We start from the raw sequence: 14,121 nt of genomic DNA, 5'->3' as shown, positions 1-14,121 counted from the left end.
CTAGAAAATTATTTAGAATCAAATTGGGGCCAATCCCAATCGGATCCATAGAAGAACTTATTTTCTTTCTTTCTTTTAATTACCTTCCTCGCGTATGTATAAGATTAAACCCATTCGATTTTTAAAACAGATTATTGATTCTTAATTTTTCGAGCAATCCTTCATCAGTGGTTGTAAATATAAGCAATGATTTCAAAATTAAAATTTAATCATACTCTAACAACTTTACATAAAGCAAAATTAGGGGTTTTAGGGATGATAATGGAAAATTTGACAGATAACTAATCCTTATTGTCACTCTATAAAATTATACATGAGATTTTCACCTTCTTATTCAGCTCCTTATGTCCCTCCAAAAAAAAATTATAATTTTATACTTTTGTGATGTATTGACTTATAATTTTAAAGGTCAATCATTATTATTATTTTTTGACAATTTTATTATAGATTCTGATCATATTTGCTCTTTTTGATACAAAGTTTAGAACTACCTATAGCTCCTCCCTAACCCATAAATTGGAAGATAATACGCTTTAGCACACTCGAACCCACATTCTGTTACATTGATAACAATATTCATGTCAGTCGAACTAAGATTTAATCGACAAATTCAACCATTATTTATAATCTCGTACTATTTAATAAATGGCATCAATTGTAATGCATATATAGTTTATGATTCATATTGATAAGTACTAAGTCATCCTCATTATCTACCAAAAATTGTTGTCAAAATTTTCAAACATCAAAGCTGTGCAATTATGAACCACTTCATTCACTAGTGTTGTACTAAGTGATTGGAATTTGTTCAAAGCAAGACAAATCAAGTTACATCAACAACTCAGTACACAATCAGTCAAGAAAGAAGAATTCTTGTTTTTATTTATTATTTTAATTAATTTCCACATAATTCCATTGTATGATGCAAATTGATGGGACCCCATTTTTATTTTGTTTTGATTGCTTGTAAAAGTAGTAAAGGAAATATCCAAATTTTGGTTATTATTATGCCTTGGCTTTGTAGTTAATGATTAATTTAGGAAATGGAATGTTCAATAGAATAATGATTTAAGTGTTAATCTCAAGATTGTGATGGTAAAGTAAATAATAATCCACTTCAAGAAAAAAATTAATAATTCCATCCTATTTACCTCCCTAATCTAGAGGTGAAACTCGATTATAGGGATGGTGTGATAAAGTATATATTTTTTTAAAAGTTTTATGAATCTGTAAATGAAATATTTTATTTAAAATTGAACTGCAAATGAAAATAATAATTTTACTCTGTTAGAATATGATCTTATTTGATATAATTTTTATAATAGAGGTATTGACGTTTACTTTCACCAATATTTGAAAGAGAGTATCCAATAGGAACATGTTTTCGATATGGGTATATTCAATTTTTTTTAATTTCTTTTCAGGTTCGAGGATTATTTGTAGAAGTGTCTATGGGATTGAGTTTGAGCTGGTCTAAGTTATTACAGACCTGTCTTTGGAATATGTCAAATCATCTCATTTTTTAGAATACTTTCTCTTCATTTTTTGGGTTTAACCACAAATGCCTTTAACTATATTATAATTTGAGATTAATCTTGTTCAGATCAGGGTGATATTCAAGTAATCCCTTTTCAATATGGGTGACTCTAGAATTCAAACTCTATCTAAATGCTCAGGAAAGAAGTCCACCACTTATTCACGGGGATACGTTTCGTAATCAGCCCTTAATACTCTCAATCCCTAACTGATTATACTTGAATGAGGTGAGCATTGCATGCATAAGTACACTTAGACTTATAACCTCCAACAGTTTGTAAAAGCATCGATGTTGCCATATCAATTAATTTTCAATCAATTGATCATATTTCATATTTGTGCCTGAATATGTCTAGGATATAGATATTGTTTGAGTTGTGTGACTCGAATCTCAGCTTAAAAAGTTCGAGATGCAACTCACTTGTTAAAGAAATAAAATAGAAAGACAAAATTATGGACATTACCACACAAGTTGAATCGGTATAGGACTGTACTTCTTCTATTAGACGTTGATTATAAAATGAGTTTTTTAACCTTTAAAACGTGTGTAGCAGAGAATCTCTTGTATTGTTGTTTTTCAACATTAGTGAATTTTTTTTCCTTTGTCTGTGATTTTTTATAAGAGTTTTCCACGTAAAATCTATATGTTCTTATTTTTCTTTCTTATTGCTTTGTGATCATTTCTACTACCATTATCGACGTATAACAGATATATTCAATAAAAAAAATCAGGGTAAAATAACCTAACCCTAGAGAGAGCTAAATAAATGTAAGAATATGAATAGAAGGGATAGGGCAAGGGACAAAGGGTTGGGTATTAGCAAACATGCATGTGAGTTGGTGGTGGGTACGTTTTCGCTTTGTTTTTACATGTTTATATGTTCAAAAGCTTGCGTATAATGCAGACACGTTTTATCAAATTCTCCATGATTTTTGCTCATGTCCTTCAGTTTTGATTGCTATGGAGAAATTTTAGTGATTTTACTTGTAGTGGCTAATCCTTACTTGGAGTTTTATTATTTCTTTTAGTTGTTGTTGATATGAATGTTGTTGGAACTAAATTGATCAATTGAACAAATATCGACGATTTAACTAAAGACATATAATCACAAATAATTAGAAATCGAGAAATGAAAAAACCAATTAAAAACCGAAAAATAATTTTTTGTTAGAGACTCTTTACAACACTAGCTAGCAAAGTGAATTTCAATGCCTTGAAGGATGAAGTGAGAGATTTTGTAAAAGGAATCATCCAAGACATGAACGGTGAATATGTGAGGTTCATTATGCTTCAGAAATATTCGCTGACTAAAATTTATGACATGTTTCTGGATGAGAGTTTGTCATTGGACAAGAAAAGATGTGCGAATTGGGGCTTTAACTGAAGCCGATAATGGGGTTGGAGGAAAGGTAGTGACAAGTAGGATTGCTGGAAAGGTTGCACCTAAAAGACTTCCTATCATTTCATCCTATGACTCTTCATTTTCATCAATGGGTGATACATCTAAAGTTGAATCAAACTCTATTAACAAAGGATTGCTGGAAAGGTTATGCACAACATCCTTCACAATGGATGGGATTGTGCATTAAGGATGAAGAGAACCTTGAGATTTTATATTTATTTCGATTGAAGGTCATTTATATTTCGGTTATTAGCTCGATAATATTGTAATTGTTACATCCTTATTAGAGCACGGCATGTGGAAAGTTATTGGACAGTCCACGGACAACCCTTTGTACGGAACAATCCACAAACGACCCTTCACATGGGAAGATCTGTGGACTCCTCTCTATATACCTCGTCTGAGTGAATCTAGAGGTAATCCATTAGGCACCTCTTGCTGGGACTACCAAAGCATAACCACCTCGTACGATCTTAAGGATGAAAATGTCAGAATAGGATCATATAGAACATTCCATGGCGATAACTATTTTATAACAATATTACCACTTGAACAACTCACACAACCATACAAAACATTAGATTGTCAACTATAAAATACTACCAAATAAAGGATGACCCTGTATATAAACCTGTGTGCACGAAAAACCAAGGATCAACTCCTTCCCTTTCGCACCTATATACTCACCGAGGCATCTCCTTATCCTGCTCCTTCTTCCTCTATACCCCGGCTCTTCATCTTACGTATATGAACCAATACTTCTCTGTACTTCTCTCCACCATCCTCTCTTTCCAAATAATAACCCGTATCAACAATAATGATTACAAGAGCGTGTAGGCACAAGATCCTAGAGAAAGCAAAGTGCAGCTGAAAATAATAGAGAAAATTATTAGAAACGAGAGGAGAAAGACTGATGCACGTGCAAAAGAGTGTGGGGGCTATTGTGGGGGATGCTACGTACGCGTTTCATATAAAGGAATCCGCTCGTGATCGAAGGAACAAACAATAATTTATATATATACATCGAAAGCAGCGAAGGAAAAGGAAGAAGCGTCAAAGCCTTTGTTTTGTTTAGCTGTGAATCCCTCCAAATCCCTACCCTCACGGGGACCAATTATCATCCTCTCTCTCTTCCGCTCCATCATTTTATTCCTCTCTCATCCATATAGATATATGTCATTCACTCTCGAAACTCATCTGATGAGTCAAGTGATAAGAAGTTCGATAATTGTTATGAAAGAGTTTGGATAAAGAAAACAATAGTTAAAGAGTTTATCTATTATTTTAAGGATCTAATTTGACTCAACTCCAAATTCAGTCAAAAGTCATGTTGAATCAAGTGGTAAGAAATTGGATAACAATTATGAAAGGTTACGAGTAAAGAAAACAATGGAAGATCCTGTGTCCAATATTAAGGACCTGAGTTGACTTAACTTTAAAATTAATTAAGACCCAATGTGATTACTAGATATCAAATGATGTCATATTAAATATATGTCATTGATAAAAGTATCATGGAAGCCCATCTATTAGGATTTAGATTGCGTTCTACCTCCCCTATTGAAAAAATAAATAAATTAGTCATTATATGTTAGATTAAAGAGCAAATAGGTCCTTTACCTTTTCAGTCATGAATTTTTTTTAAACAATCTCATTATATGTTCTGGTTATATCTGCTCTTTTTGACATAATGTCTAGAACTACCCATAGCTCCTTCTCAACCCATATTAAATCCACGTCATCCTGCATTGACAACAATATCCATGTCAATTCAGCTAAGACTTAATCAAATTCACTCAAGATATATATATGTACAATTATTGATTGATTTTTTTTATTACCTAACACCAAAATATTGACGCGGTTTGAGAGATTATATTCATGTGAGTTATTATATTCACAAGAACTTTTGACATGGATTATGAAAAATATTAATCTATGCATGCATATAGTATAATATAATTCAATTTAATTAATTATGAACCTAATCTCTCTTTTATGTATATAATAATATAAGCAAAGAATTAAAGGATCACTAGATAGAATAATGAAGAAAAAAATATTAAGGGCAATCTATGTATTCTGTTTTTTTTAGTAATCTCATTATAGGTTCTGATTATATCAACACTTTTTTGATACAATGCCTAGAACTACCCATAGCTCCTTCCTAACCCATAAATAAGAGGATGATGCGCTTCAACGCACTTGGACCCACATTCTTCTATATTAACAATAATATCCATACCAATCGAGCTAAGACTCAACCGACAACTTATATATATAGTTGAAATAAGCTATATTAAGTTATAATTAACTAACAATTTTAGTAATTATTCAAATTAGTTTTTATTACCATAAAATATATGAAAGACAAATTTTGTTAGGATTTTCAAAAGGGGAGATGGCCTATCTTTTTTTCTTTTAATATTAAAATTTCATTCAATATTAGTATGTATGAATGTGTGTGTGTGAACAATGTGTTGAAGATAATATTGATGAATGGAATATTTTGAATGTGTTTATGTTTAAGCCTATAATTTAAAACAAATTGACTAATAGTTTATTAAAGGAGGTTGTAATTTGAAAAAAGTTAAAAAAAATTAGATTTATTATACTTGGGTTTTAGATAAAATCTTTTTATAATTTGATCCAAATTGACCCAATATAAATTACACTTTAAAGCCTAACAACAATGCAACCAGCATGACTTGAACCCAAGCCACACTTAAAGCAATGACCATCCTAACCATTAAGCCAGCACACAACCATGAAATACAATTTTGGGTTTCGGTCGAGACCATTCATAAATGAATTTAGACAATTTTTTTTTTTGAAAAACATACTAGTAAAAATTATAGATATTGGTAATGAAATTATTATTATTATTTTTATATAGTTAATAGGATTAATTAAATGGACTCAAAGTGGATGACTTAGATTTCCAAAAACCCTAAGTTAAGGAAACTTCTAATTGAAAATCCCCCCTCCCAAATTTAAAGCACCAATATCATACAAATTAAATTGATTGCAACATCTTCTAGAGATTAATTAAAATAATAATGGTACGTCATACAAGCTTGTGTTGTGCATATATATATATATATAGAATTATAATATTTATGGTTTAAAGGTCCTTTTTCTTGGAAATTTCTTTATATTATTTTTGTTAATATATGGATTTGCGATGCAAATTCATCATTCAATATATAGTGATATAAACTTGATTGTTTAATTGGTCGAATATTATCGTGAACCGATAAAAAATTAAAGATTAAAACGAAAAAATCGATAAGTAAATTGATTGAACTGATTTATGAATTTTTTGATTAAACTAATATAAATAATTTGACCAATTCAACTACGTGTCTTATTTTATATAATGACACACATCTTGCTCACTCAATTAGAGTGTTTATATTCATAGTCAATTGAATTGACAATTAACCTTAATTTCTATTTTATAAGCATTAATTCCACATAAATATGATTGCAAGCAAAGAAATTCACTAATTATATGGTAGATTAGGTGTATACTTAGAGAAGACAATACAATTATGGATCATTTGGCTAAATTGGGTTTAACATGGAAGTCAAGCTTACAGATCTTTGATGCTGTTCTTAATGAAGTTTCGGGGATGCTACAACAAAACAAAGTGAGGGACACTTTTGAACAATTAATTTAATATAATTTTGTTGTTTTATTTATCACCAAAAATATTATAATTTTGTTTTTTTTTATCCATTTATGTGTCTTCTAGAATATAAAATTTTTATGTTTTTTATTATAAAAAATTCGAAGGATCAAAATTGTTGTAAATTAGTCACTAATGGAGTAGCAAAATATTTGTATTCAAGTTTCCAGTTGACATCGGTTACGAATTTAATCTCAAAACAACCTTTACTCCTTTCCTTTATTTAAAAAAAATGTAAATTAATTATGCCAATTTCGTAAGTTTAGTATAAATGAGGGATAAAATAACATTTAATCATTAAATTTGATAATTTTTCTCAACTTAGTCCCTGACCTTTTTTGTTCCACATTAATTTAGAAACTTGATAATTTTTTTTCAATTTAGCCCCTGGATTTGGATTCCGTTAAGGTACAATTATGTGACACATACTCTCCCAGAGTATCACATGATCTAAATTTTTTTAAAAACATATAAAATCTAAAAATTAAAGAAAAAAAGTATTTTTTTTAATTTTTAGGTGATGATATCATCAAACTTTTATGTAATTCAAATTTAAGGATCAAATTGAAGAAAGCTGTCAAATTTCGAAACTAATGTAGAGAAGAAAAATTTTAAAAATCGAAAAAATTATTGAGTTTAAGTACTTGATTTATCCCAACCATAAATGAATAATAATTTCAAGTGGGGAAGAAAAGAGGCCCTCTCATGCAGGAAACAAACAACAATAATATATGTAGGTGGTATTATAGAAAAAGATGAAATGAAAAAGAAAGCTGCTTCTTTAAATACTCCCCTTCAAAAATATTAATCCCAGTTCTAAACCACCCCCCAAAAAATCAGACAATATTTTAAGGAATTAGAAGCTCAAAATCCATGTCTTCCAAAGGTGGTCGGAAAAAAGCATCATCATCATCATCAGTTCATGAACAGCTTCAACAGCTTCGATCTCTCACCAACTCCACTGCAGTAAATATATACATATCATATATATATTGCCTTAAAAACACTCTAAATCTTGTTGATTGCATGTTTTGCAGGTGAACAAGACCTCAATTATTGTAGATGCTTCGAGATACATAGAGGAGTTGAAAGATAAAGTTGATAAAATGAGCCAAGAAACTGCAACTTCTTCACATGCTTCAACTTCATCCCAGAATTCTCTTCCTATGGTAAATATATATATATATATACACATATGTGTGTGTGTGTGTATAAACAGTGTTTTAATGGATTTTCTTTTTATTTAATTAGGTTACAGTGGAAACCCTAGAGAAGGGTTTCCTTATAAATGTGTTTTTAGAGAAGAATTGCCCTGGTTTGCTTGTTTCCATATTGGAAACCTTTGAAGAGCTTGGCCTTGACGTGCTTGAAGCTAGGGTTTCCTGTGAAGAAAGTTTCAAACTAGAAGCCATCGGAGGAGAAGTAAGTCTATATATATACATGTATATATGTATATGTGTGAATGTGTATGTGAACCCTACTTTATATTTCTGGTGATTTCTCATAAACCCCAAAGTGAAATACAATTTAAAAAACCCAATATTTCGAATTTCTTTGTTTGGGTGAATACACTTGGGAGGACCCTTTATTATAGGGATTTGATCAAATTAGTCACTCTATTAGAATCAAATAAGGTTGAATTAGAATAGAGTTAACATTTACTGTTTTAAAAATATTATTTTTAACGTTTTTATGGTTCTGTAAATGAAATCTTTTATTTAGAATTGAACTATAATTGAGAAAAATAATTTTCAAGATATTTTTATATGGTAAATGTTAGCTATGGTTGCAATTTGGACTTATTTAACTATTTTTCATACTACATAAATTAGATTGATCCATTTAATAATAGAATAACTAATTTAATCTAGTCCCTATAACACAGGGACCTCATAAGCACTTTAACCGATTATGGATTATTTGCTTGTTTATGAATTTGTTATATTCTGAGTTATGGAGTCTATTGTTGTAATTAGATTTAGTAATATTAACCTATTTTTGAGCAATATATAGGGTAAAGTACTTAGGAGATCTTTGTATTATAGGAATTGTATCAAATCAGTCCCTCTATCACTAAATGAATCAATTTAATTCTTGTACTATAAAAAAATTCAAATAAGCCAAACTGTAACAAGTTAATAGTTGCAATAATATCTTAAAAATTATATATTTTTTCAATTGCAATTCGATTCCAAACAAAAGATTTCATTTACAAAACCATAAAAGAAATTTTTAAAAAAAATATTAACTCGGTTAAACAATAAATGATATCTTTTTAAATAGTCAAAGTTAACTCTATTAAATTTGGTCTATTTAATGATAGAGGGACAAATTTGATACATTCCCTACAATGTAAGGATCTCCTAGGTACTTTCAAAAGAAGATTTAGATGAAGACAGAAGAAATCTCACATGAAAATTGTACAGCATGAGTTTCAACCACACATTAGTTATGTTTTTTCTAGGGTTAATATATTATTTGATACATGAATTTAGCTTTAATATTTAATTTAGTACTTATCTTTTTGGTCCCACTTAAGTACCTGAGTTTAGATTCAATGTTCCATCTGATACTAATACTTTTCTTTTATCCCAATTAAATACCTATACTTTTTTTTACCAGAGCACACATATCCAATACTCATTGGAAATACGAGATCGAAAAAAGAAAAGAACTCGGATATCAAATAGTATATTAACATTTTTTTATTGCTTAACTGTTACATTTGATTGGGGATTTATCTTATATATATATATGTGTATGTATGTATTACAAAATTTCAGAATGAAGGTAATGTTGAATGCATTGATGCTCAAATGGTGAAGCAAGCAGTGATGCAAGCTATAAGGAAATGGGGTGAAAATAGCCACCAGGAGTAGGACTACTTTCTGGGTTTTAGCGGTGGCTCACGACGGCGTTTCTTTTTTTAAACGCCATTTCCATGACGAAGTGCAGTGTTTTCAGATATGAATATGATATCTTCGTCGATTCCTTCGGATTAGTTGCAAAATTTACAATGTAACATCTTTTATCTTTTACCGATAAAAGTTTCGACTTTCTAAAACCTTCATTTTATAGCAATATATATAATTAATAATATTAAAAATATCGAAGAAATTCTAAAAGATTTACGTTTTAACGAGATTCGTTAAGTTGATCCATACAAACACTTTAAAAATCAATGTTCAATAGATTAAGAATTTGAATCTCAACATATACATTGCATTGGATCATAGGAGAACATGAGGTAAAAGGGGTCTTGGCCCCCAAATAATAGATTTTTCATTTAACCCCTTAAATTTTTCTAAAGTTACCCTTTGACCCCTCCAATAATTTATAATTCATCTTTAACCTCCTCCAAACCAATTTTTGGCTTTGTCCTTGAACGTTGGGGTTTTGATATAAGATTTGATGTTATGATAAGCCTAGTCAAAGTTATCACATTTTCGTATATGATATTTAGATCATTTGAAGTGTTGGTATTTGAGCCCTATTTCAAAATGAAATTAAGGGTACAATCTTTTCACATACGAGCATATCAATATCAAAGGTAAAAATATCATGGAGGTCTTGTAATAGAAGTCGGATTGCATTTTACTTGCTGATCTACTAAAAAAATGAGCAAATTAGTCATTGTATGTTAGATCAAAGAGCAAACTAGCCCTTCTGTTAAAATTTTCATCTATTTATATTGTTAAAAACCAGTTCATGTATGTCGACATGAGGTATACGTGACATGTCATGTGTAACTGTATGGTTATTTCATCAATCACATGTTAGTTTTTAACAGTAAAAATGTATGAAAATTTTAATTGAAAAAACTAATTTACTCTTTAATTTAACGTATAAAAACTAATTTCCTTACTGAAAACATTGATGATGTGGGTGAAGATAGGTACAAATTGAACATCTTAATTAAGAAAAAGGGACATATGATATGGTTTGTCTTTATTTGAAACCATGGCCAGTTAAAGCTGTTTCTTTTTTTAGGTCTAAAATATCACATAGAGAAAAAATGGCCCATCCTCGGTTCACAAGCATGGATCTGATGAGGACAACTGAACAGGCCCAGGCTACAAAACTGCCACAAGTTTTAATTATTTTAGGGTAAATTACATTGGTAGTCACTCAACTATTAATTTTTTTTATCACTCAATTATGAAAAATTATAAAACAGTTACTTAACCATTCGATTGTTTTTTTGGCCACTTGTAGTTAAATGGCTAATAAAAAGATGACGTGGTAGCTTTTAAATTTGGCATAATAGTTACTTTAACCCTTTACAGTCATATATTGTGCCAGTTTAGTTTCGATTCTAAAAATTATAACCCTCAACATTTACACATTGTGTAATTTAGTCTCTTTTTTTTTTCAGTTTTACTTTTTCTTTGTGACCCTTTCACCTAAAATACTGAACAAAAAAAATACCAACAATGGAAACACCCTTAGTTCCACAAAGACAAGCTAAACAAAATCAAATTTATCAGCTAAATTTGATTAAAAAAAAAACAATGAAAACACCTAAAAAACCAAGATAATAATTTTCATATCTTCTCATTCTTTTAAAACCACAAAAAAGAAGAAGATCAAATTATACTATGTGTAAATGTTGAGGGTTAAATTTTCTAGAATCAAAACTAAATTGATACAATATATAAATGTTGAGGGTCAAACTTGTTATTATGCCAATTTTAAAACTGCCACATCATCTTTTTATTATCCATTTAACCGCTAGTGACAAAAAAAAAGTCAAATAGTTAGACGGATATTTTGTAATTTATCATAGTTAAGTAACCAAAAAAAAACATACTAATAATTGAGTGACTAACAGTGTAATTTATCCTTATTTTTATTACCAACCTTTTTCACATTCGAATGAAAGTTAAAAGAATGTTCACATGATAGTTGTTTTTAGTACATTATTCATTGTTTTTCATGTTCATGTAAGAGCTTTTTGTCTATAAACTATCATTATCTTTGAAACACTGTTCATAAATTAGGGGTTTTTTTGGCAGGTTATGGTAGTATTTTAGTGAAGGTAAAAGTTAGGGTTTTCTAATCTTGTTGTGATTTTTAAGAAATTACATTGGATCCCAATTAGTTTATAGTCGAGCTGAGTTGAATCCCTTTAAAAGGGGTAAGTTCTTCCAGCATTATCTTTTTATATACATTAAGAATGAACTTTGGACCTTAATAAATGCGAGCTTTTTATCATTTAACTCATACCTATGGTTTGACGACTAGTAAATTTATTTTAAATTAATGCTTTAAGAATTGAGCCGGTGATTGAACAACTCAAACCATAAATTCTTGGTTTGACCAGTTCAATCAATCGGATGTTCAACAGTTGCAAAATAAAAATAAAATCTAAAAGATTTTAAGAATCAATAAAAAACTCTTGGTTTGAATTGATTCAAACTTTTTCCAATTTTTAATATCAATTAAATCACCGATTCTTGATTCAATCAATGAATTTTGTTCGGTTTTAACAACCATGCTTTAAGCATGAAAGAATGGAAACAATGGATAGTGACTCTACACAAAATAAACTTGGCAATATTGATGAAAAGGTTGGAGTAGGTGGGGAAATTTATGTCCTTAATTCTAAACTAAATTATAAACCAATGTGCTCCTTTCCAAGTGAGGACAAGATTTGTATACTTTGGTAAGAAAATGGCAGTGTGGCTGAGAGGACTCCCCAAAAATTAAAACATTGAACTGAAAAACAAAAGAAAAAACCCCAATAAATACCAAGATAGGAACTTCTATCTATCTTCCCATGGAGCATTAAATAAGTCACAAATTATATGAGAGAGAAAAGGAAAGAATATGCCCCAATTAGTTAAGGTTGTTTGACTCGGAATGGACAGGTTGGATCGAGATATCAGTTTGAAGAAGGATAAAGAATTGGTTGAATTGCGAATCGGCTAAATCAGGTTTTTAAATATCTTTTTTCTTTTATGAATTTTTTTTTATTTTTATCAAATCGGTAAGATCGATGAATGACTTGACTAATTTGATTATCGATTCGATTCTAAAAATATTGCAATCAATTATTTACAATTCGAAGCGTTTAAGAATTGGGTTGGGATTATATATTGCAGTATCATAATATTTACTTAAGTTTAGTTTGATTCGAATTTTTTTAATAAGTTCTGTTTAAAATTTTCACAAATTTTGAAGAATCTGATTGAGTTCTAATAATTTTAGAAAATCATGGCTCCCGCTACATTGAACTACTGAAAAATTGAGTAGGTTACGGATAACAACGTACGAAGTAATTAGATTATGCATATAAATTGGCATGATAATAAATTTAACGCTTAACGTTTATATTTTTATTAATTTGATCTTCTTCTTTTTTAACTAAATTTGGTCCTTACCTTTTAAAAAGAGTCAAATTGTTCTTTTTAATGGAAATTCTGATTAAAACTTTAACTTTTTTAGTGATATTGGCGTGGTAACTTGCGTAACAGTCAACATACACTTCAAGTTATTATGGCTCTATTTGTCTTATATATTATGTCAGTAAATAATTTAAAATTTATGAAAAAAAAATAAAAATTGAAATTTTAGTCAATATTTTAGATAAAAAAAATCAATTTGACTCTTTTTTAAAAAATTGGTGATTAAATTTTACTATTTCTAAAAGGTTGAAGACTAAATTTGCTTAAAGAAAAGAAGAAAAGAAGAATTATGACCAAATTGACAAAAGACATAAACATTAAAGGCTAAATTTGACATTATGCCATTGAGAGACATAAGAAGTGGCTTGTGCTCTGTTATCTGTACTGATTGCATCGGCGTTGATTATTGGTATGGTTAGCATGTGAAAGTCCCGTTAGTATGTAATCTAGTTTGCGCGTGCATTGGAGTGGTATTGGAAAGAAATTATAAACGTGGATGTTGTGGAATCTAGTCATTGGTGTTGGTTGTAGTACTGATCAGCTGTGTTGAGTTTATTTCGTAGTTGTTTAATGGCAATGAAATAGTATGGCTGATGCTCTGGCAATAGCAGGTATAAGGAGTCCTTTGTTTTTTGAAAGCCGGGAGGTGATTATTGTGGGCTGCATATTAGTTTTGGTTTGACTTGATGTTGATTGTCTCAAGTTGGGTATATTTCAAAGCGAAATATTACTCTAGGAGTTTTTGTAATGTTTTTGTGTTTGAAAGAGGTCGGTATTTTCTAATGTCTTTCTATCTTTGTCATTTTTATATCGACTAATTAGAAAAAAAATTATTAAAATGATAGGTGTTAAATTTCTAAAAGAAAACACTCTTTTTGAAAAAAAAAATCTAGTTGAAAATGGTGTTTCTTAGCTATTTGTATTACTTAATAACATCATAACAAATAGAAAGATGAAATATTTTATTGAGATTAAATCTCAAACAAGATCATAATAGAGGGATGAAAATCACAATTTGACCTTGGCGTATATTGTAATTAGCAGCAACAGCATCCACGACACTTACCGATAGTACTCCGCCCC

At 29.7% G+C, this 14,121-nt stretch overlaps 1 protein-coding gene across 1 annotated transcript; it reads left to right on the top strand.

Moving 5' to 3' along the window:
* Positions 1 to 7,332: 7,332 nt before the first annotated feature.
* Positions 7,333 to 9,746, top strand: LOC107906144 (transcription factor SCREAM2). The gene is made up of 4 exons (XM_016833033.2): positions 7,333 to 7,597; positions 7,669 to 7,800; positions 7,883 to 8,053; positions 9,415 to 9,746. The coding sequence occupies exons 1-4, from the start codon at positions 7,505 to 7,507 to the stop codon at positions 9,508 to 9,510; spliced, it is 492 nt and encodes a 163-aa protein (XP_016688522.1). The 5' UTR covers positions 7,333 to 7,504; the 3' UTR covers positions 9,511 to 9,746.
* Positions 9,747 to 14,121: the final 4,375 nt, after the last annotated feature.

The sequence above is a fragment of the Gossypium hirsutum genome, chromosome D02, assembly GCF_007990345.1.
Source record: "Gossypium hirsutum isolate 1008001.06 chromosome D02, Gossypium_hirsutum_v2.1, whole genome shotgun sequence".
Classification (NCBI taxonomy): Eukaryota; Viridiplantae; Streptophyta; class Magnoliopsida; order Malvales; family Malvaceae; genus Gossypium; species Gossypium hirsutum.
This window is presented reverse-complemented; position numbering and strand designations above follow the sequence as displayed.

Excerpts from the sequence above, each read along its gene's own strand:
- LOC107906144 (XM_016833033.2), top strand. The coding sequence starts at position 7,505 with ATGTCTTCCAAAGGTGGTCGGAAAAAAGCATCATCATCATCATCAGTT. Across the intron at positions 7,598-7,668 it reads CTCTCACCAACTCCACTGCA|GTGAACAAGACCTCAATTAT; the intron begins GTAAATATATAC and ends CATGTTTTGCAG. Across the intron at positions 8,054-9,414 it reads TAGAAGCCATCGGAGGAGAA|AATGAAGGTAATGTTGAATG; the intron begins GTAAGTCTATAT and ends ACAAAATTTCAG.